Source organism: Enhydra lutris, unplaced genomic scaffold, assembly GCF_002288905.1.
Source record: "Enhydra lutris kenyoni isolate GAN:26980312 unplaced genomic scaffold, ASM228890v2 scaffoldscaffold14, whole genome shotgun sequence".
Classification (NCBI taxonomy): domain Eukaryota; kingdom Metazoa; phylum Chordata; class Mammalia; order Carnivora; family Mustelidae; genus Enhydra; species Enhydra lutris.
The window spans coordinates 49,505,274-49,530,458 of record NW_019154098.1 but is presented as its reverse complement, the minus strand read 5'-3'; the positions used below and the strand labels follow the sequence as shown (position 1 = coordinate 49,530,458).

At 37.4% G+C, this 25,185-nt stretch overlaps 1 protein-coding gene and 1 pseudogene across 7 annotated transcripts in view; both read right to left on the bottom strand.

Moving 5' to 3' along the window:
• Window positions 1-24,757, bottom strand: part of LOC111146531 (regulator of microtubule dynamics 1) — a 51,802-nt gene extending 27,045 nt beyond the window's left edge. For 3 of the 7 annotated variants that reach the window (XR_002640539.1, XM_022502092.1, XM_022502093.1), the window contains exons 1-4: window positions 24,536-24,757; window positions 11,574-11,691; window positions 2,646-2,742; window positions 478-637 (exon numbers count right to left, since the gene is read on the bottom strand). Coding sequence is in view for 6 of the 7 variants with exons in the window: in XM_022502092.1 (XP_022357800.1) it covers window positions 478-637; window positions 2,646-2,742; window positions 11,574-11,691; window positions 24,536-24,664 (504 nt within the window). In the remaining variant the exon portion in view is untranslated. Of the gene's footprint in view, window positions 1-477; window positions 638-2,645; window positions 2,743-11,573; window positions 11,692-24,427; window positions 24,462-24,535 lie in introns of those variants that run through there. The other 4 variants (XM_022502094.1, XM_022502096.1, XM_022502097.1 and 1 more) reach the window with 2 other exon arrangements.
• LOC111146530 lies at window positions 8,095-9,211 on the bottom strand (annotated as a pseudogene).
• Window positions 24,758-25,185: the final 428 nt, after the last annotated feature.

Sequence of the window (25,185 nt, the reverse complement as noted above, 5' to 3'; positions counted from 1 at the left end):
TGGCCACTGCAGGGTCCTACTTGCAGCCACAAGCCTATGAAGCAGTCACCTTTTGCTCTGGCTGAAGGGGAATCAAGGTTCTGAGACGGACAACTCTCTTCTTGACACATTGTATATTTGTATATAAAATATACAAAATATATAATGTAAGGAAATATATAATGTAAGGAAAATGAGTAAACATTTGTTAAATCCTTATATTACAAGGAATAAAGACATAGGCAATTCATGAAACTAACACTTTCGTTTAAAAATAAGCATTCACAAAAGTAATTTATCAACACACTAATGAAGTTATAATAAATGTTCAAGAATACAAAGAAAAAAAATTCCTTCCTTTTGAAAAAATGTTATAAAGATAAATTTCTTTAAAATAGACAGATTTTCTTTCCTCTGTAAATTAAGAATAATAAGTAAGTATAAACCAATGTACCTACCTCTCACATGGTAACAGTTGCATTACTTTAAGCCCCTCACCTTATGAGCTGCAAAACTGGATTCATTTTTTTCTAGTGCTCTTTTTGCATACTCTAGGGCTTCATAAATCAGGAGTTTTTTCTCCTCTTCTGAGGTCCCACTAAGCTGAGCTATATCACGTGATGCCCGTGCCAATCGCCACAGTAACTCTGCATCTTCACTAATTTGAAATAAATATAAGATAACCATTTTAGCTCATATTTAAAAACTGTTAAAAGTCACATCACTAATGAATACATGTAACGGTCTTTCAGGTCAGTGAGGATATAGCAGTATCAAAAGCCATTATTCATAATGTTGTATTTTCACATAAAAACTTTATTTGCTAAAATTTCCTACAAAATATCCGGTATTATACATAAATATTAACTCTCCTATATCATCTAAAATACTAACTTCCTGGGGCACCCGGGTGGCTCAGTCAGTTAAACGTCTGCCTTCGGCTCAGATCATAATCCCAGGGTCCTGGGATGCAGGCTCCCTGCTTCTCCCTCTTCTGCTGCTGCTCCCCAACCTCTGCTTGTGCTCTCTCACTCTCACTCTCTCTCAAATGAATAAATAAAATCTCTAAATAAATAAATAAAATACTAACTTCCTTAGAATGAATTCTTTAAATATTTGCACTACAAAATTCAACATATAACTTAAGGCTTGAGACACTTCAGACAACTCACTAACTGGCTCAGATAGTACCATAAAATCCACAAACTTTGGAGAGCAGGTCATGCTCTACAAAACAAAACTGCTATATCCCTAGCCCCAAATATAGTAACTGGCACATAATAGGTGTATGGTAATTATGTGTTAATAAATAAATGATTGAATATAACAGAATCTCAAAATAAATCTTATGTTTGAATGTGTCATCCATGCCATGATGCATGGAAATATTTGAAGGGCACTAGACTCCTTGAAGAATTCCCATAGGAATATACTTATATAAAATAAGAAATGGGGGGCGCCTGGGTGGCTCAGTGGGTTAAAGCCTCTGCCTTCGGCTCAGGTCATGATCTCAGGGTCCTGGGATCGAGCCCCGTGTCGGGCTCTCTGCTCAGCAGGGAGCCTGCTTCCCTTCCTCTCTCTCTGCCTGCCTCTCTGCCTACTTGTGATCTCTGTCAAATAAATAAAATCTTGTAAAAAAAAAAATAAATAAATAAAATAAAATAAAATAAGAAATGGTTAATAAAATAGTAATCACAATTAAGAGTTAGAAATATTTTTAAAAACATTAAAACTCCTTTTTATCCTTTTTATTAAATGTTTGCCTTTAAGCCCATTATATATTTAACAAAAAACGGTATTCACATAAAATTTTGAAACTAAAGGTAGCAATAGTGTATTTATAATTAAATAAAGATGGAGTAACTATCTTACAACTTACTTTTCAAGTAATTACTGAATTGTCTATAAAATGCCAAACATGACACTACAAGTAACTAAGGGGAAAATGGAGAAGAAAAAGTGGATCTATAGACATTTAAGAAGCAAAATTGATGGGTCATGAAGAGAGAACTGATCTTAGGAATCTAAGAAAGGTAGCTGAAAATGACAACATTTTTAGTCTAGGATTAGGTAGATTTGTGGTCTGGAAATGCCAATTTAGCCTTATTAAGCCTATTTTATCGGGCAGAATCTCCTTCCACCTACATTTTCCCAAAAACTGACGGCTTTTCCCAAAAACTGATACTCTGGACTAATGTAATCTATATACTAAATCTATATACCATGTAATCTAATACTAAAAATAGAAAAAGGTATTTTTAGTTTCTCTAAAAAACTGCTTCTAGAGTGATACACACATACTATACAATGATGCCATACAAAAATCCTAATTCATTTACATCTTATGTCAATAAGAAATTAACTTAAAAAATGAGAAATATACAATATAGATAACCATATATTCAACAACTACCTCATATGGTCCAAAGCAAAATAACAAAATGGAAAAAAATGAGTAAGGAGAGTCACTTTTTCTAAATCGATGAGATACATGTGGCACTTGTGAATCATTTACTGTAAGAAACATACTATAAATTAAACTCTAAAAATTTTGCAGTAAAAACTTCAAAAATTATAAAAATTTCAAGCACCAGGAATCATTTTAATTGTTAAATAACATAGATTTTGAGGAAACTGCAAACCCAGGCTTATCATACATTGCCTACCTTTCCTTGTATTGGGTCAGCAACTGATAAAGTTTTTCTGTTTCTCCACTCTCATATAGGTAGTCTGCTTGCTCAAGAATTTCTTCAACTCTGAAGACTAAAAATGAAACAAAGACACAATAAAGTAGGCTTTCCCAAGCCAAACAGCAACAAATCTAAGAAACATTTTCATATATAAGCAAAAGAAATTAGATATAAAAATCACCTAAAAATAAGGATCAGAAATTCTGAAGAATCTAGACGTAAGTGTAGTAGAGATAAAGATGAAGTTATCACAATAAGTGACTTATTGAAACCACAAAAATTAAAAAAATTAGAAAACTTATTGTGGAACTAACCAAATATGATATGTTTTCAAAAATGAAGATGCAATTTCTTGTGAGGAATTTATGGTACCCTTACCCTCCACACAATCTCTTTGTTGTTGTTGCTAAGTGTCATCCATTGCAGAAAATAACGAGATATAACATCCATTTCCAGCACTGAAAATTATTAATTTGCAGGGACTACACCATACTGTTTCACTAGATTTCTCTTTATGACCTAACTTATCAGTATTATGGAAAAAGAGTCAAATTTATCATTGAGGGGTGCCTGCGTGGTTCAGTTGGTTAAGTGGCTGCCTTTGGCTCAGGTCATGATTTCAGGGTTCTGGGATCAGGCCCCATGTTGTCATGGTTGGGCTCCCTGCTCAGTGGGGAGTCTGCTTCTCCCCTCTCCCTCAATTCCCTTCTTCCCTCCCCACTCATGCAGGCACTCTCCCACTCTCTCACTCAAATAAGTAAAATCTTTAAAGAAAAATTTGTCATCAAAAACTTAGATTAATTTAATTACACAGAGCATCTGAAATTACCTCACTAGCACTCTGCTCCAACCAACTCATTAACTTATTTATACATTACTACAAAATATATAAAACATTTTGTTTAAGGCAATGTAATGCTCTAACAGCATATTTCAGGTTGAATTTAAGTTTTGAAAAATTAAAGCCTAGATCAGAAAAAAAAAATCTTCTTAATTTTACACAACAAAATGAAGTACTTTTTACTCAGTTAACATCATAATGTAATTATAAAACTAGTTTAAAGAAATTAAATGACAGGGCCTCTGGATGGCTCAGTCGGTTAGGCATCTGCCTTCGGCTCAGGTCATGATCCCAGGGTCCTAAGACTGAGTCCAGCATTGGGCTTCCTGATCTGCAGGGAGCCTCCTTCTCCCTCTGTCTCTCTTTCTCTCATGAATAAATAAATAAAATCTTAAAAAAATAAAAATAAAACGACAACAACAAATTCTTCTTTAATCCTACTTCAATCTGGTTAGGTGTCATAGTTCAATATTCATATGGCTGGTTGATTTTCTTAGGTTTGCTTCCATTTCATTTTACATTTTTATCAGTGGCTGATTCTCCAAATTAAGGTTATAACAACCCAAAGATTTTTTTTTTTAAGATTTTATTTTTTTAAGTTATCTCTACACTCAACCTGGGGCCGAACTTACAACCCAGAGACCAAGAGTTGCATGCTCTACACCAACTGAGCCAGCCAGATGCCCCATAAACCCAAAGATTCTTTTTTTTTTTTTTTAAAGATTTTATTTATTTATTTGTCAGAGAGAGAGAGCAAGAGTGAGCACAGGCAGATAGAGTGGCAAGCAGAGGCAGAGGGAGAAGCAGGCTCCCCGCCGAGCAAGGAGCCCGATGTGGGACCCGATCCCAGGACGCTGGGATCATGACCCGAGCCGAAGGCAGCCACTCAACCAACTGAGCCACCCAGGCGGTCCCAAACCCAAAGATTCTTAAAAAGAGAAAACAGTAATCTTAGCATTCTTCATCAGTATTTGTGGTAGGTAGAATAATGGCCCTAAAATGTCTACATCTTAACCCCTAGAACATGTGAAAGCATAGAGGTTACATGGGAAAGGGGAATTAAGTTTGTAACTAGAATTAAGGCTATTCATCAGCTAACCTTAAAACAGGAAATGATCCTGGGGATTAGCCAGGGGGCCTAATATAATCACAAGAGGCCTTCAAAGTGGAAGAGGAAGGCAGAAGAAGGAAGTCAGAGGAGGTATAACAATGAAAACAAGGCCAGAGTGAAATGATTACTGGCCTGGAATATGGAGGAAATAGGTCTTCAGCTAAGGAATGTGGAAAACCTCTAGAAACTGAAAACAAGGAAAAAGATTCTCCCCTATAGCCTGGAACACAGCCTTGCCAACTTGTGGATTTTAATCCAGTGGGACCCACTTTGGACTTCCGAACTACAGAACTGTAAGATAATAAATTTATGTTGTTCTAAGTTATTAAGTTTGTGGTAATTTGTGACAGCTGCTGTGACAGAAAGCTTATACAATATTAAATATATTGATGTGGCATATTTGAATGTATACATGGTATGTGTAAATAACAAAGTTACATTTAATTCTATTCATTGACTCTTCTCAGACTTTCTGAGAAGACTGATAGAGATTACTGTCCTTAACATGATCTAGGAATGCTGCATCTCATCACCCACGTAATTAAAAGAAAAATATAGAAATTAAGTGAATAATTTAAAATAGTTTAAATCCTTTTCGTGTATACTATTCCTTCTTAACATCTTAAATCACTTATCTATTTTTTATTATACAGCATAGTACCATAAGCTGTAATATCTATGCTTTAAATATGTGGTTTTTTCCCTTGATTCTTAAATAGAAATTTCAAAAATCATACAGTGTGCAACTTACCAGGAAAAAATGCACTTGCTCTGATACTACAAACTCACATAGGTACTAGATGGGAGCATGTAGACCACTCATATCTGCAAATCAGCTGTATGGGGTTTTTTTACTTGTTTAATGCTCTGTACTTTTCCTGAAAATATTTAAAAATAAGCTATGTTACTGACATAAAGAGACCATACTGTTAAAATGGACTAAACTTTTAAAGTAAATGTAACAATGAATATCCCAAGATGAACGGAGACATTAATTCATCTGTACAAAATCTAAATTTAGCCTAAAATGAATATGCCCAAGATCGTAATTCTCAGAATTTTTAAAAATGTCATTGATATGACACGAGTTAGTGAACTTTGGTCTACTTGTTTTCTTGCTCCGTGTACTCTCAGCCACGTGAGATGTATCTGGACAAAAAAATACTCCTCAAAGTAAGCAAAACTGTTCTATTTCTGGAAACTTCTCCCTATAAGAAATTATAAAGTAGAAAATGAGCATCTAGATTCTTCAGATACTTGAGGATTTTTCTCTGATGCTAGAAGGCTCTAAGTAGCAACAACATAATCAAAATTTATGGCAAATTTTCAGACCAACAATACTGTGTCTCAGGAGCACTGGAAACAGCACCTCTTGAGACGCCCTGTAGTAGTTATAAAGGAATACAGAAGAAGGAGCACTCACCCCGGGTCTGCAGACTGATCAAAGTGGAATCAATGAAAGTGTATGAAAAGAGCCAATTGAAGTGATTATATGAAGAACCTTTACTTAAGATGGGCCACTTGATTTATCTTTTAGGCATTTTACAAGTGAACTTTCACACACACACACGAGTACTGTGACTGTAGTGGCATACCTTGAAGGGCTTTAAATTTTATCTATTTTAAAGAAATAATAAAAAACTTCCTACTGGAATTTTTCAATTATGGCTGATAAGTAGGTATATGCCCTATCCTGTGGTAAATATAGATGATACCATTTTAAGAGTCCCACAACCCCAACCAACTGAAATGTCAAAACATACATATGTCCTTGAGGCGCTTGGGTAGCTCAGTCAGTTAAGTGGGTGCCTTTGGCTCAGGTCATGATGTCTGGGTCCTGGGATAGAGCCCCATACCGGGCTCCCTGCTCAGCAGTAGAGTCTGCTTCTCCCCTCCTCTCTTCTGCCTGCCACTCCCCCTACTTGTGTTTCTCTATCAAATAAACAAATGTTTAACCAAAAAAAAAAATCCTTAAACCTAGTTTGTCTTGAATCCAGCAACCTTGCTGAACTTTGCTAAAAATAAAAATATGTATATGCCCTTAATTGTTAAAAATGATTCAGAATACGATTGTATCCCAATAAATGAAGGAGGAAAAAATGTTTTAATTGGCCTCAATGAGAATGAAATAGCCCTAAAGAGAAGTAAGCAGGGTTTTTTTTGTTTTTTTTTAAAGATTTTATTTATTTATTTGACAGACAGAGATCACAAGTAGGCAGAGAAGCAGACAGATAGAGAGAGGTGGAAGCAGGCTCCCTGCAGAGCACAGAGCCCGATGTGGGGCTCGATCCCAGGACACTAGGACCATGACCTGAGCCAAAGGCAGAGGCTTTAACCCACTGAGCCACCCAGGTGCCCCCGAAGTAAGCAGTTTTGATGAGCAAAATTATCTGAAGACCATTTCCTAAAAAATACGAAAAATAAAGATCACAGTATAGCAAATAGGAGAGAGATATAAGCCAAAGTAAAACTTGTAAGGACCGATGAAATTATAGTTTTACAGAAACATGGATCATTTTCCAAGTTTAAAAGAATCTGATCTCCATATTTTATCAATAACTAATGTTTTTTCAAGGGCTTTGGCCTAGCCGCACAAATTATAATGGACATGCCAATCAACTAATTATAAAGTGACATTTTATTTAAGAAAACAAAGCTAAAGAAAAATCAAAGCAAGCTAAATCAAAATCCATACTCTGTTCTTTGTATCTACTTTCTAAGTGCTCAAAATATGCTTGAAAACACAGGAAGGATTCTGTAATATAAGACAATTTTCCTTAAAATCTATAATAAAGCCAGTTTAGTTTTCAGAATAAGTTATACCTTGTAATATTAAAATGTTATTTTTTTAAGGTCAAATCAAGGTTTCATCTGGAGTTAGGACTGGAACTAACATTTAGAATTGTTTGTATAAACTTTTACTTTTACATTTGTAGAGGAAGTTATAATTTTTTTAAAAGCATATAAATGAATATATATATATATATATATATATATGTATGTATGTGTGTGTATATATATATATATATATATATATATATATATATATATATATATGCCAGCCAGAATGAAAGAATTAGCATATACTGGCTGAAAAGAACCAGAATTTCTGTAACACACTAAACACATACATCATTCTTCTAGACCAAATAGCAACCATACACACACATGAATTCAAGTTTATTTAGAAGTTTGATATACAGGGGTGCTTGGGTGGCTCAGTGGGTTAAGCCTCTGCCTTCAGCTCAGGTCATGATCTCAGGGTCCTGGGGATCAAGACCCACATTGGGCTCTCTGCTCAGCAGGGAGCCTGCTCCCCCCCCACCACCTGCCTCTCTGCTTACTTGTGATCTCTGTCTGTCAAATCAATCAATCAATCAATCAAAAGTTTGATATACAATCCTACAACTACTATCTCTCCTTTAATAACTTCAGGATGGTAGCTCTAAACAACTTTAAAGCTTGTTCTCTTTCTAAATTTCCCAAAGTTTTTCTGCACTCTTTCTCAAACAGATTCCTCTTCAGGGGTCAGCTTTATCTTATTAAGGTTTGCAATACCATTCCCTCCCAGGATACAAGGAACACTAACGAACACTTCATTTATTTCATAGAGGCCTTTCGTTAATAGTGGAAACTGGATGCACTCTCCTAAGATTCTTCAAAATGTTTCCCGTTAAGTCAGCTACAGTGAGGCAAACAGCCCAATTACTATAACCTTTTATTTTAACCATCTCACAACCACAGGTTATCACTTCTCTGTGGACATTTTCCCAGTCATCAGGATCTTTATCTGTTCCTATATCTGAATTCAGATCCTTCAAGAGGATACCAGCAATGTTAACTCCACTCCACACATGTACACCCAAGTCTCCATGTTCTCCAAGGATCCATGCTTTCTGAGTGGAAACTAAGTCTTTGCCCAATAAAGAAATGGAAACGGACAGTGTCCAGATTACGGCCACTTCCAATAATACGGTTTTGGGGAACTGCACTCAATTTCCAAGATACGTTAAGATATCCACTGGATTGGAAACAACTATCATTTTGCACTGGGGACTATACCAGGTAATGTTGGAAATCATTAATTTAAAGATGGACACATTTCTCTTAACTACATCAAGGCATGTTTCTCCTTTTCCTGGGCGTGCACCCGCTGTCATAATCACTAGGTTGGAGTTTGCAGGGACATGGTAATCTTTGCTGGAAACAATATATGGCATTTTCATGAAAGAGCTGCCATGTTGAAGATCCACTGTCTCACCCTTCATTTTGCCTTTATCAGCATCCACAAAGGCAAGTAAGTCATCACTCAAGCCTTTTAATAAGATGCTGATAGCACATGCTATGCCAACTGATCCAGTTCCTATAGTAGAGATCTTACTGTGATAAATGGTCTCCTCTGAAGTTAAATTCTTAGTAAATTCACACCTGACAGTTCCCATTTTGGAGACAGGGATGAAGGACCTACTGTCCCTTAGGGGGGGTGCATGCCACCTGACAGGGACGCAAAACCATCCCTAGGCAAAAGACATTCACTCCTACAGGGCCTAGTCTCTGGCTTGCCTGCAGGACTCCCCCAGCCCAGCTCATAGCAGCTGGCTCAAGAGGTGAAGGAAGGGAATGGAGGAAAGCCACATCAAAGTTCTCTGAAGTGCAAAGTAAGGAAACAGCTGAAAGTTTAACGTACTACTTCCCGACCCCAGCTCGGACTGCTGCACCCAGCGAGGAATGCCACTGTGGGATCACATCCAGTTCTCAAGCCCAATCTCAGTTCGTGCAGTCCCCCACAAGGGTCCAGCACCTTAAAATGTTTTTTAATTTACTGAAACTGCAGTGATTTTAAATAAAAGCACTTTTGAAAAAATGGACTATCACCATTAAAGGTTAAAGTTAACTTCAGCTTTGCTTTTCAAAGTGCCATATTTTACATCTTTGCACTCATTTCTGTACAGAAAGGGTGCTAAAGCACACTGAAACTAAGTGTGACAGACCAAAAAAAAAAAAAAAGATTGGAGTACTAATCTCTGCTCTGACACTTTGACTTTGAAGAAGTTAAACTGCGAACTTCTTTTTCAAAAGTTAATACTATAGGGGCACCTGGGTGGCTCAATGGGTTAAGCCTCTGCCTTCAGTTCAGGTCATGATCTCAGGGTCTTCGGATCGAGCTCCACATCAGGCTCTCTGATCAGTGGGGAGCCTCCTTCCCCCCTCTCTGCCTACTTGTGATCTCTCTGTCAAATAAATAAATAAAATCTTAAAAAAAAAATTATTGAAAAAAAAGTTAATACTATAATGCGTGGAACCTGGCTAGTTCAGTCAGTAGAGGTCCTGACTCTTGATCTCTAGGTCCTGAGTTCCAGCCCATGTTGGGTACAGAGTTTATAAAAAAATAAATAAATAAAAATAAAAAAATAAAAAACAGAAAAACAAAAATAAAACAAATCAAAAACACCTAAGATGGAACACACACAAACACACAGAGAAAAATATTATAACAGCAACCACTGGGCACATCTCTCAGGGATACATTTTAAAAAATTATTATCGCGTCATAATACAGTTTGTCCTTACTACTTTACAAGGTTGCCGTGAGAACTGAAGTTAGGTGAAAACTCTAGGGAACCAAGTCCTCTACTTTATCCATCATAAAAATTATATGTTTAAAAAAAGGAAAGATAAAACAAAAACAATTGTCAATTATCTGCTCTTTTTTTTTTTTTTAGATTTTATTTTATTTTTTTATTCATCAGAAACAGAGAAAGAGGCAGAGGGAGAAGTAGGCTCTCTGCAGAGCAGGGAGCCTGATATGGAACTTGATCTGGGATCATGACCTAAACTAAAGGCAGTCACTTAACCAAATGAGCCATCCAGGCACCCCTTATCTGCTCTTTTAAAGACAAGAATAATCATGGGAAATTGAAATCAATGACTAGCAGTTTTTATCTAATATCCTCATATTCATCTATTACAACTTTAATAAGAACATCTATTCAAAATAAAATCTCTGCTTCTTTCCCCAATCATTTCTTAATGATTAAAAGGTGGGGACTATAAAAAACAAAAAAGCTTGATACATAAATTAAAAATTTTTCTCTAATATACTAAAATTTTGCCTCTGTCAACACACACAACTGGTTTAATTAATGTCTTTTAAATATGGCAAGTCTTGTTATGTACTTACCTGAAGTATATCAAATAAGAAATATGATAGAGTTTTTCTATTTTTCAATCAGTTACTTGATATTTAATACTAAACTGCATTTTGTTTGTAAAAAAAAAAAAATAGTAATACTAGAAAATACTTTCACCTCAAAGTAATTGGGCCTTTCTTAACTATATCAAGAAGAGTGTAATACCTTGGAATTAAGGAAACAAAAGAATTATTGTGTCATAAGGGCCAGATATAGATATAATCTCCGTGTTATATCCCTCTCTCCCAATCCCTCAACCCCTTATAAATGTAAAAAACATTCTTAGTCCAAAGGTCCCATAAAACTACAAAGTATTAAAAGAGTATTTCCAGGGCACCTGGGTGGCTCAGTCGTTAAGCGTCTGCCTTCGGCTCAGGTCATGACCCCAGGATCCTGGGATCAAGCCCTGCATCGGGCTCCCTCTCCCACTCCCACTGCTTCTGTTCCCTCTCTTGCTGTGTCTCTCTCTGTCAAATAAATAAAATCTTTATAAATAAATAAATAAAAGAGTATTTCCCACTGAAGGAGCTGTAGTTGCTGTAAGAAATTACAAATACACACACACATATATATTCACACAGAGATATAAACATACAGATATAATATATATAACACATATATATAAAATCAGACTCAATGAATAGAGAGAAAGCAGAAATATTAGAACAAAGTTTCATTATTCAAAAATAACTCAAAGTTACTAACAAAATATAACAAACATAATTAACTCTAAGTAGTACATATATTTAGCTTAGGCTTACCTTTGGCTGTGGCATGAACCATAGCAGCCTGGGAAAATACTTGGTATGCTTCAAAACCCAAATAAGGTAAAGCTGAGAATAAAAGGCTTCTTTTGAAAGCTCCTAGATTTTCCATCACCTGTGGAAACAATTATGGTCAGAATTAAATCAAAAGCAAAATGTTGAAGGAATAGCTACCTTAAGCAAAAATTACATCAATTAAAAAAAAAATTACAACTTTCTTCTACCCCTAAAGCAATCAATCCTAAATAGAATATTGGAAGCTCAAAATGTACTTCATCAAATTCTTCACTAAAACTATTTCACAAATCTTGCCATTTGCAACGGATGTGGATGGAACTAGAGGGTATTATGCTGAGTGAAATAAGTCAATCAGAGAAAAACAATTATCATATGATCTCTCTGATAAGAGGAATTTGAGAGGCAGGTGGGAGGTTGTGGGGGGTAGGGAAGGAGAAAATGAAACAAGATGGGATCAGGAGGGAGACAACCATAAGAGACTCTTAATCTCACAAAACAAACTGAGGGTTGCTGGGGGTGGGGGGGTAAGGAGAGGGTAGCTGAGTTATGGACATTGGGGAGGGTATGTGCTATGGTGAGTGCTGTGAAATGTGTAAGCCTGATGATTCACAAACCTGTACCCCTGGGGCAAATAATACATTATATGTTAATAAAAATAATATAAAAAACAAAAAAACTATTTCACATAGTTACATTAGAGGGAGAGCATACTCTTAAGAAAAGATTCTTAACAATGGCTAAGGCTAACAATAGTAATTTATCTAAAAATAACAGTCATGCTAAGTGCTGGACTACAAGATCTACGTTTTATTTGAGGAGACATGGATATTATAACTATGAAATAAAATATGAGATACTAATATACAATAAGTACCAATCCTAAGACTAGACAAGATGAAAAATATCAAATATGGTGATTACTACATATAAAAATGTACATGGATTTAAAGATATCTTCAAAACCCACAGTTTTGAAATAAACAATGAATAAAATAAAGAGCATATCCAAACAGATTCGTAAATTAATTTTCAGTATTATGGCCAGAATTCTCAAGACCAATGGCAAAAGAGTATACAGATATCACTCTACCAATTCTTTCCTACAACAGTTTGTTCTCTTTCACAAGATAGTAACCTTTTCGCCCTTTCTGTTGATTCATTCCCACTGATATAAAAACAAGCTATACTATCTTTATAAGTCATTATTTCTCCCTTAAAAACAAAGAGCTTCCTCTTGAATTCACTCCTCCCTTTAGTCTCATTTCTAACTTCTCTTTTCAGCAAAACTTTTAAAAAGTTATCAGTACTCTGTCTCCACTTTCTCTCTCGGACTCACACAAATCACTTTTATCCCCACAACACCCACTCATGGTATTCCAGTTAAGGTAATCAAGGACTCCTATAGTCAATTCTGAATTCTCAGCTTCCTTGACCTATCAACAGTATTTGACAGCTAATCACTTCCTTTTTTTTTTTAAGTTATGAATGGAAGTTTAATTTTTTTTAAGATTTTATTTACTTATGTGAGAGACAGTAAGAGAGAGCATGAACAGGGGAAGGGGCAGAGGGAGAAGCTGGAAGCATGATGCACAGCTCCATGCAGGGACTCCAGGATCATGACCTGAAGGCAGATGCTTAACTGACTGAGCCACCAAATTGCCCCTGGATGTTTAATTTTTTTAAAACATCTTTATGGAGGGGCACCTGGGTGGCTGTCAGTTAAGCCTCTGCCTTTGACTCAGGTCATGATTCCAGGGTGCTGGGATCCAGCACTGCACTGGACTCTCTGCTCAGCAGGGGTGTCTGCTTCCCCCATGCCCTCTGCCCCTCCCCCGACCTGTGCACCCCTCTCTTTTTTCAAATAAAATAAAATCTTTAAAAAAAATAAAAGTTTTATTGACATATAAGGACATACTATAAATTGTATATACATAACATGTACAATTCATTAAGGCATGCATATAAACCCATGAAACCATCACTATCACCACAATCAAGATAAAAGATATCTGTAAACCCCTCCCCCCTCATCCTCAAGCTTCTCTGTAATACATCCAGCCCCTTTCCTCAGCACTTGCTGGTTGTCTCACTCTTGAAACACTTTTCACTTGGCTTTTGGAACACTACTATCATTCATTTTCTCTGGCTTCAACAGCTGCTGCTTTTCTTTGGTTGGTTCCTCCCTAGCCAGGTGTGTTTTGGGCTTTGTCCCCAGACCTTCTTTTTTCTACTTCTATCATTTTGGTGATTTTGTCTTTAAATAGCATCAATGTGCCAAAAACTGACAAATGTAATATGAAGCCTGGGTGACTCCTCTAAACTTCAGAATCATATATCCAGCAGCTTAATCAACATCTATCTCCACATGAAGCAAAACAAGTATCTCACATTTATTAGCCAAAACAGGTACTATTTCCCTCAACTTTACCCACCTCACAACTCTCCCTTTCATGTTAAAAAGCAACTCTTTCCTCTATTAGGTTAAAAAAACAAAGAAGCAAACCAAAAACCTTGTAGCCATTCTTGACTCTCTCACAGGACTTATATCTGACCCATATTTTAACTTTTCATAAGGATCGAGGATAGGAATGAGGAATCCAACATATTCCAATTTGCTGAGTGCTTTACTTTCTTGCGCATGAATATTCAAGATATTACACACAACTGGATTCAAAACAAATCAACAGCAAAACAGGAAAACTGAATTTGACATAATCACAATTTTAACATTTAATTTTTTGAGTTTATTCATATTTACCAAAGAGAAGCAAGATGGGTTTAGGAGCCGAGGGTTTGGGGATGTGGATCTACGGTGCTGGTACTTAAAAGAAAAAGACTAAAGATATCATCAGTAAGTTTCCTGATTCCCCACTTTTTTAAGATTTTATTTATTTGTTTGACAGAGGGAGAGAGATCACAAGTAGGCAGAGCAATAGACTTCTGCTGAGCAGAAAGCCCGATGAGGGCTCCATCCCAGGACCCCGAGATCATGACCTGGGCTGAAGGCAGAGGCTTAACCCACTGAGCCACCCAGATGCCCCTGGTTCCCTATTTTTATGGCAGGTATATCACATGTATGAAAAGTTTGCATAGACTATTATAGCTTGAGAAAACTACACATTCATGGTGTTCAACTCCCTTGCTGGTATTATGCTCAACAATATTGTGGCTTTCTGAGAGTGGAGAAAATTCGCTGTTGGGCAGCTGACATTTGTATTTCTTACTGTAAATTAATAAAGTGACAGTTTTCCAGTGGGGCTCTGACTAATTTAGTTATGTAAAGCATCTTTCTGCTCATCTGTGAGAAAACAGATAAAAATCATGTTTCGGAACTAAAAAACCAATTAAAATAATCAGGACTCAGTGACCCCTGAAGATACTAACAACTTGTGAAACTGTCTGAGACAGCTTGAATGTGCCATTTTACTTTGCACCTTCAATACCTGACAATGCCTTTCACATAAAAATTCTCAAAAAGTATTTGTTGAACCAAAGAGGCTATCTCTTAGATAAGACTTTTCTTCAACACTAATTATACTAAGTTCAAGTTAGAAGGAATTCCAAAATACAAACTCATCACTAGACGGAAAGGAATGTGTCCCTACCATCTCCCAGTTTTCCTCCTAATTTTCTGTCAGCTCCTCCTTCTCTTAAATATTGGAATTCCCCCATGGTAGGTACTTGGCCTTCTTCTAGTCTTACTATAAAGTACTTTTAACATCTACCATGTTCTCATTTACAATCATATGTTAATGACCCCTGAATCTGGATCTCCAGCTCAGACCTCAGAAGGTAAACACCAGACCTATCCAACTACTATCTATGCTATATGTCAACTTAGTTATCTTATCGGTCACTATAACTAGACCAAAACATAGCCCAAAACATCTCATCTCCCTCTTTGCCACCCCACCTCAACTGCTTCTATAGCCCTATTCCAGTAAAGAGCATCACCATCCATCCTACTGCTCTAGCCAGAAACTTGAGATCTTCCTTGACTCTTTCCTTTGAACTCCCACATCAAAGCTATTTTTTAGGTCCACTAAGCTTATTACATCCTTAACGTACTTTGAATGCATCCACTTATTTCCATTTCCATGATAACCATTAAAGTTCAAATCACCAGATTTCTCACTGTACTATACTAATCATCGCTTATCTGGTCTATAGCATCCACTCTAACCCATCCATTCTTGACCCTAGACAAAGTTATTTTTTTTTTAACATCATTTTGATCAATTGATTTCCCTGTTTAAAACTTTTTTGTGGTTTCCTGTAATCTTTAGAATAAAAATCCGAAATACTTAACATTGTTTATAAGGTTTTCTGAATCTGGTTCAAGTAAGCAGAATTTAAAATGGCCCGTAATGGGTTTGGTTCAAGACCGCAATGTAGGAGGATCCTGAACATCCATCCTCTCACGGAGACACCAAATTGCAGCTACATGCCAAACAATTTCCTCTGAAAGAAACCCCCAAAAAGACAAGCCATACCATGCATCTTTTTGGAACACACACACACACACACACACACACACACAATCTGGAAAAGAGCACGAATACATGAAGTAGCACGAATAATGTGCTATTGAACAATAAATGAGTCAACCAGGGAATCAAAGAAAAAATAAAAAAATACATGGGGACAAATGAAAATGAAAACACAACAGTTCAAAATCTTTGGGATGCAGCAAAAGCAATTCTAAGAGGGAAATTTATAGCAATACAGACCTACCTCAAAAAACAAGAAAAATCTCAAGTAAAAAACCTAATCTTACATCTTAAGGAGCTAGAAAAACAAGAAACAACAAAACCCAAATCCAGCAGAAGGAAGGAAACAGTAAACATTAAAGCAGAAATAAATTATGTAGAAAGTAAAAAAACAATTGAATAGATCAATGAAACCAGGAGCTGGTTCTCTGAAAGATCAACAAAACTGAGAAACTCGTAGATTCGTTGCGAGAGAGCAGGGAGTCAAAATCAGAAACTAAAGAGGAGAAATAACAACTGACATCTCAGAAATACAAAGGGTTATAAAAGAATATTATGAAAAATCATGCCAACAAACTGGACAACCCAGAAGAAATGTATATAATCTCCCCCAAATGGGATGAAACAGAAAGTCTGAAGACGGATTACCAGCAATGAAACTGAATCACTAATCAAAAAACTCCCAAAATACAGAAGTCCAAGACCAGATGCTTCATTGGTGAATTCTAATCAACATTTAGAAGAGTTAATACCTATTCTTCTCAAATTTTTCCAAAAAACAGAAAAGAAAGGAAAGCTTCCAATTCATCCCAGGAAGCCAGCATTATTCCCCTGATACCAAACCAGATACAGACACTACCAAAGAGTACTCCAGGGTAATACCTTTTTAAAACAGATGCAAAAATCCTCAACAAAATATTAGCAATCCAGGGGCGCATGGGTGGCTCAGTCGTTGGGTGTCTGCCTTCGTCTCAGGTCATGATCACAGGGTCCTGGGATCGAGCCCCACACTGGGCTCCCTACTGCAGGAAGCCTGCTTCTCCCTCTCCCTCTCCCATTCCCCCTGCTTGTGTTACCTCTCTCACTTTATCTCTCTCAGTCAAATAAATAAATAAATTTTTTAAAAAAAATTTTTTTTAAATTAGCAATCTAAATCCAAAATACATTTAAAATAATCATTCACCACGATCAAGTGAAATTCATGCAGGGATGCAAGGGTGATTCAATATTCACAAATCAACCAACATGATACATCACATCAATAAGAGGAAGGATAAAAACTATGATCATTTCAACAGGATGCAGAAAAAAGCATCTGACAAAGTATAACATTCATTCATGATAAAAGCCCTCAACAAAGTAGGTATAGAGGGAACATACCTCAACATAATAAAGGCCATATATTGCACAGCTAATATCATTACTCAATGGAGCAAAATTCAGAGCTTGTCCACTAAGGTCAGAAACAAGAAAAGGACGTCCACTCTTACCACATTTATTCAGTATAGTACTGGAAGTCCTAGCCACACCGATCAGAAAAAAGAAAGGAATAAAAGACATCCAAATCGGTAAGGAAGAAGTAAAACTTACTCATTGCAGGTAACAGACTACTATATGTAGAAAACCCTAAAGCTCCAACAAAAAAGCTACCAGAAGTGATATGTGAATTCAGTAAAGTCACAAGATACAAAATCAATGTATAGAAATCTGTTGCTCTTTTACATACTAAAAATGAAGCAGCAGAAAGAGAAAGGAAGAAAACACTCCCATTTACCAATTGCACCAAAAATAAATACCTAGAAATAAACTTAACCAATAAGGTAAAAGACCTGTACTCTGAAAACCATAAAACACTGATGAAAGAAATTGAAGAAAACACAAACAAATGGAAAGACATTCCATGCTCATGGACTGAAAGATACATTGTTAAAATGCCCATACTACCGCAAGCAAGCTATGGATTTAACGCAATCCCTAACAAAAATATCAATAGTATTCTTCCCAGAACTAGAAAAGGCCATCCTAAATTTTTTTAAGACTATTTATCAGAGAGAGAGAGAGAGCACAAGCAGGGAAAGTAGAAGAGGGAGAAGCAGACTCCCCACTGAGCAGGAAGCGGGGTGTGGGACTTGCTCCCAGGGCCTTCAGATCATAACCTGAGCCGAAGGCAGTCACTTAACCGACTGAGACACCCGGGCGCCCCAAAAACAATCCTAAAATTTGGATGGAACCACAAAAGACCCCAGACAGCCAAAGCAATCTTGAAAACAAAAGAAAACTGGAGGTATCACAATTCAAGATTTCAAAATATGTGACAAAGCTATAGTAAATAAAAGACTATGGTACTGGCAGAAAAAGAGACACATATGTCAATGGAACAGAATAGAGAACCCAAAAATAAACCACAATTACATGGTTAATTAATCTATGACAAAGGAGGCAAGAATAAGCAATGGGAAAAAGACAGTCGTCTTCAACAAATGATATTGGGAAAACTGGACAGCTACATGCAAAAGAACGAAACCGGACCATTTTCTTACACCATACCGGCGGGGGGGCAGGGGACCTTAAAATGGACTGAGGACCTAATGTGAGACCTGAAACCATAAAACATCTTAGAAGACAGCACAGGCAGTGATTTCTCTGACATTGGTTGTAACAATGTTTTTCTTGATATGTCTCCTGAGGCAAGGTAAACAAAAGCAAAAATAAACTGTTGGCACTACATCAAAATAAAAACTTTTGCATAGCAAAGGAAACCACTGACAAAACTAAAAAAAAAACCCTATTGAATGGGAGAAGATATTTTCCAATGACACATCTGATAAAGGGTTAGGATCCAAAATATATGAAGAAGTTATATAACTCAACACCTAAAAAACAAATAATTCAATTTAAAAACGGACAGAAAACATGAACAGACATTTCTCCAAAGAAAACATACAGATGGCCAACATGATACATGAAAAGATGCTCAACATCACTCAGCATCAGGAAAATGCAAATCAAAAACACAATGAGATACCACTGCACATCTATCAGAATGGCTAAAATAAAAAACACAAGCAGCAACAGGTCTTGGCAAGGATGTGGAGAAAAAGGAACTCTCATGCACTCTTCGTGGGAATGTAAACTGGTACAGCCACTGTGAAAAACAGTATGGGTTTCCTCCAAAAAAAAAAAAAAATTATTTTTTAGATTTTATTTATTTATTTGACAGAGAGAGAGCACAAGCAGGGGAAGTGGCAGGCAGAGGAAGAGGGAGAAGCAGGCTCCCTGGAGAGCAGGGAGCCAGATGCGGGGCTCAATCACAGGATCCTGAGATCATGACTTGAGCCGAAGGCAGATGCTTAACCAATTGAACCACCCAAGCGCCCCTCCTCAAAAATTTTTAAATGGAATTACCCTAGGATCCAGCTATCACACTACTGGGTATTTACCCAAAGAATATGAAAACACTAATTCAAAAGAATAAATGCACGTGTATGTTTACTGCAGCATTATTTACAATAGCCAAAATAAGGAAGCAACCCAAGAGTCCATTCATAGACGAACAAATAACAAAGATGCAGTATATAGACACAATGTAATATTATTTAGCCATAAAAAATACTGAAGTCTTGAAATTTAAAACAACATGAATGGATCTAGAGAGTATAATGGTAAAGCAAAATAAGTCAAAGAAACACATACCATATGATTTCACTCATATGTGGAATTTAAGAAACAACATAAATGAACAACAACAAAAAAACAGATGGTTTTCCTCAACAGAGGAGAGGTGGCTGGAGGGATGGGTGAAATAGGTGAAGGGGATTAAGGGTACACTTAATCTCTCCAAGCAGTTAGTAATACACGAAATTGCTGAATCACTGTATTGTACACCTGAAATGAATATAACACTGTTATGTTAACTACACTAGAATTAAATTTTTTAAGAATCCATTGAGGGGTGCGTGGGTGGCTCAGTCGTTAAATGTCTGCCTTCAGCTCAGATCATGATCCCTGGGTCCTGGGATGGAGCCCCACATCAGGCTCCCTGCCACGTGGGAAGCCTGCTTCTCCCTCTCCCACTCCCCCTGCTTGTGATCCCTCTCACTATGTCTCTGTCAAATACATAGATAAAATCTTAAAAAAAAAAAAAGAATCCATTAAAAATACCATACATCACAATCAAGTGGGATTTATTCAAAGGTTCTACAAGGATGATTCAAAAATCTGCAAGCCAATCAAGGTGACACAACAAAATGAAGGCCCCAAATCACATGACCATCTAAATAGATACAAAAAAAAAACACCTGACAAAAATTCAACATCCATTCACGATAAAATTCTCAATAAAGTGGATACAGAGGGAACATATCTCAACATAATATGGGATGAGCCCTGCATCCTGCATATGGCTCCTGGCTCAGCGGGGAGCCTGCTTCTCTCTCTCCCTCTGCCTGCCACTACTCCCTGCTCTCTTTGTCTAAAGAATAAATAAAATCTTTTTTTAAAAATATGTGGGTATCTCATTTAAGATTTTATTTATTTATTTAGAGAGAGACAGAGTGAGAGAGAGAACACAAGCAGGGGGAGTGTGGGAAGCAGGCTTCCTGCTGAGTGGGGAGGCCAATGCGGGGCTGGATCCCAGGATCATAACCTGAGCTGAAGGCAGATGCTTAATGACTGAGCCAGCCACCTAGACACCCCAGGAATAAATAAAATCTTTAAATAAATAAATAAATAAGGCAATACATGGCAAGTCCACAGGCAGTATCATATTCAGTGGTGAAAAGCAAAAAGTTTTTCCTCTAACGGGTGCCTGGGTGGCTCAGTGGGTTAAAACCTCTGCCTTCCACTCAGGTCATGATCCCAGGGCCTTGCAATGGAGCCAGGCTCTCTGCTCAGCGGGGAGCCTGCTTCCTCCTCTCTCTCTCTGCCTGCCTCTCTGCCTACTTGTGATCTCTGTCTGTCAAATAAATAAAATCCTTTAAAAAAAAGTTTTTCCTCTAAAATGACAACCAGACAGAATGCCCATTCTCGATTTTATTCAACATGGTATTAGAAATCCTAGCTAGAGCAATTAGGGATTTTAAAAAAAGGAAGGAAAAGAAAAAAGATATCCAAATCAGAAAGGAATTAGTAAATTTGCAGTAGCATGGCATTACATATTTTATTTTCATTATTTTATGTATTTCATTCTTTTTTAAATTTTATTTTATTTATTATATATATATTATATATATATTATTATAAAATAATTATAAAATAATGAAATCTTGCAATCTGTGACAACATGAAGAGACCCTGAGGGCATTATGCTAAGTGAAATATGTCAGACAAGAAAGACAAATGCAGTATGAGCTCATTGTGAAATCTAAAACAAAATCCAAACTTACAAACAGAGAACAAATTGATGGCTGCCAAAGGGGGAGTATAGAAGGGGGCTGGTTAAATGGGTGAAGGTGACCAAGAAGTTTAAACTTCCAGTTACAAAATAAATCCTAGGATGTAATGTATAGGATGGTAAATACAGTTAATAATACTATATGTATTTTTGGAATTTGCTAAGAGAGTAAATCTTAAAAGTTTTCTTCAGGAGAAAAAAATTTGCAGAGACAGATGTTAACTTTACTTACTGTGTAAATATGGCAATATGTACAAATGTTGTATCATTGTGTCATACACCTGAAACTAATGTTACATGTCAATTATATCTCAATTTAAAAATATACAGAAATATTAATTAAAATGGCCCCAAATGATTCCTACCTTTTGTCAGGTCCCAGGGTAGGCTACCCCAAAATGTACCACAATGGTATACTGATTATTCTTAATTGAAGCTAGCTGGGAAACCGCTGGTCCAAGGACACTGAGACCGTCCTCTGATCCCCCGAAAACAGGAAATAAATCTCCCATATGAAAAACCCTCCTTGTACTAAGAAGTAAAAAGACACCCTCATCATCAGAGATAGGTACGTTAAAACCTAGAAAGCAGTAGAAACAAGCCTTGTTACAAATCTACTACCTCAACCTAAATTCTGCTTAAAATTCCTTACTAATTAAAGCTCCCAAACATCTGTTTCCTTTATCCTGCCAATTACTCACAAATTTATTAAGTCTAAGATGTATAAAACTGCCTGCCTTGGTCATTTCTTTGGGTTTCAATTTCACTACTGGACCTCCATGTACACATAATAAAACTTTGGTTTTTGTTCCTTTTGTCTCATGTCAATTTAATTCCGAAACCAGCTGGAAGAATCCTGGGAAGAAAGATTTCTCCCTTCTGTACTTCTAATATTCACTCCTTTCTGTAATTCCCTTCCCTTAAATGTAGGCTGGACTTACTGGCTCTTTTTAAAGAAACAGAATATGCAAAAGTGAGGGGATATTACTTCCAGATTAGGTTATAAAAAAACTGTAACTTCCATCTTTGACACTCATTCTCTCCTGTGTTTTCTTTGATTGCTTGCCTGCATGGGGGAAGCTGCTGTGTCTTAAGGCAGCCCTTTCGAGAAGTCTTCCAAGTTGAGTACAAAAGCATGCCTACAACTACATGAGTGAGGTTATAGGCATAACTTTCCCTCTACCTCTAAATTGAGCCCTCAAATGAAACCTCAGCAGCTGAACACTGATTCAATCCTTAACTGAGAAACCTTCCGCCAGAGGCACCCAGCTAAGCCTCACCTGGATTTGATAACAAAAGAAACAGTGAGATTATGTTTGCTGTTTTAAACCATTAAGCTGTGCAATAATTTGCTATGCAGTAATAGATAATTAATAAACTGGCACTTGCCTGATTTTTCAGCCTCGGTTTTTTTCTGTTTATTCTCCTATTTCAGGTTCCAGTCATAATTTCTGGTCCTCCAAAATACCACTTTTTCTTACCTCAGGGCCTATATCATGCTACTCTCTCCACTGGAATATTCTTTCCTCCTCATCTTCCATTACTCATTAATCTCCAATCATTCTTTAGAGCTCATCTCTAATTGTTTACACTTTCCCCCTTCCTCCCTTCAAGATCAGGTTAAATATAACTTTGCTTCTCTTTTCCAAACACTTTGCACTAATTACATTTACTCAACTACCTTTCCTTCAAACCTGTAAGATCAATGAGGAAAAGTGTTTCTGTTTCTCATGTTCAATGTATCTCCAGAGCTTAGAACAGAGCCTTATTCATAGTAAGCACTCAGTCAAGTCTGCTGAAAAATAAACGTTCAGAGAAGTGTTTTGTAACACAGATTACATACAGAAAAGGACAGAAAAATTAAATCTCAGCCACTCAGCATTACCCCCCAATCTCAACAAACTCCTGGCACATATCTCCAACTCATTAACATTATGCTGAGAGAAAGATTTAGGAAAAAGAAAAACAAATGAAAAGGGCTCCAAAAACTCACGAAAACTCCAAAAACTCATCTCTAGCTGTCTTTCTCATTACTACGAAAAACTAGAAAGCTGTAATATGAGTTTCAACTCCCCCAAAATTCAATTTATTTAGGGAAGAATGTTTTTTTGTTTTTTAGATTTTATTTATTTATTTGACAGACAGAGATCACAAGTAGGCAGAGAGGGAGGAGGAAGCAGGCTCCCTGCTGAGCAGAGAGCCCTATGAGGACTGGATCCCTGGCATCATGACCCAAGCGGAAGGCAGAGGCTTTAACCCACTAAGCCACCCAGGTGCCCCAGGGAAGAATGTTTTTCATTGCCTTTGGCTTAGAGTGGAGTTTTACTACTTAAAAATTTTTCTAGTCTCTCTTGATTTTTTTCTATCCTTTTCTATCTTCTCTAGTTGTTTTTTTGGCACAGTTGACTATATGCAATACATGTAGATACCTTACCAGCCATCAAATCCAAGCTATTTCTAGCTGTGTGACTTGGATACATCATTTAACCTTACTTCAGTTTCCTCTTCTAAAAAGTGGTTAAAATAACACTTCTCACTGACAGGATGACAATAATCCGACATCCTTTCCTTAACATTATGCACATAAAACAAAGGACTCAAATGAAAAATTTTAAACCTAAATAGTACAAAATATCTGCTTCTAAGTCGCAGTACTTTTCAAAATCACACCACAAACTTTTCAAAGTCTGGGAGACTAAGAGCCTTAGGCGCTGTACAGTATCGCCAAAAGTAAACATTTTCACGGCGGTCAAGTTCCACCCCCGCCCCCCGCCGAGTTCTCTGTTTTCACTGAGGAAAGACCAGCAGGATTCCCGGACTGTCGGGAAAGAAGGGGCTGGAGGCCTCATTCCTCCTCCGACCCCAGTTTTCAGAGAAATAGCCTTGCGAAAGGGAGAGGACCTGTCCGTCGCAGTCACGGGGGAGCTCCAGGAACACCTGGCCCTGAGTACCTTCCTCAGTTCACCACATTCCCCATGGTGATACGGCGCAGCCAGGCTGAACAAGAGGGTGCCGGAGCCCAGCCAGCAGTGAGGGGAGCGGGAGGTCGGCGGGGATACCTCAGAGCCGCGGAGTCGCCTAGTACAGCACAGCCCGCGGCTGCCAGCAACACCCCTCGAGAGCCAAGGTCCCGGAAAGATGCGACGTCCCCAAGGCAGAAAGCGCCAGAGGCGAGCGGCCAGCGCCATGACCTACAACTCGCGGACTGACCCTTCACCCCTTTGGGCCGCTGTGGAGCGCAGCGGAGAGTAATTCTCCCCAATCCTCCCCGAAAAAACGCGACCTCCCTCTTCCAGGCCGCCTCTTCCGCTAAACGATTTCCGGTCCACGGCTTCACGGGGAGGGGAATACCGGATTGGGTGGGACTTTGCCGCCCTTTCGCGCCTGCGCCCAGAGGACTGTTCCCTTTTGCATGCTGTATGGTTTCTGCCCGTACCCTGTGGGGCCTGTCATGGCTTTGGCATAGGATTAATCACCAGAAGAGAACTGAAAATTCTCTGATAGACCCGATAATTTAAGTATGTAAGAAAAAAAAAACGATCTGTTATTTATAATTCTCTGCTGCCTTTAAAGATAGAGTAATAGACGGTCCTTTTTGGAAATAAATACTTGGAAGAATTAAACTGTTCCACATAACGAAAGCAAAGAAGAGATTGACAGGAGGAGGAGTTCTCGAGGGGATAGAGAAGCCAGAGAAGATAAAGAATGT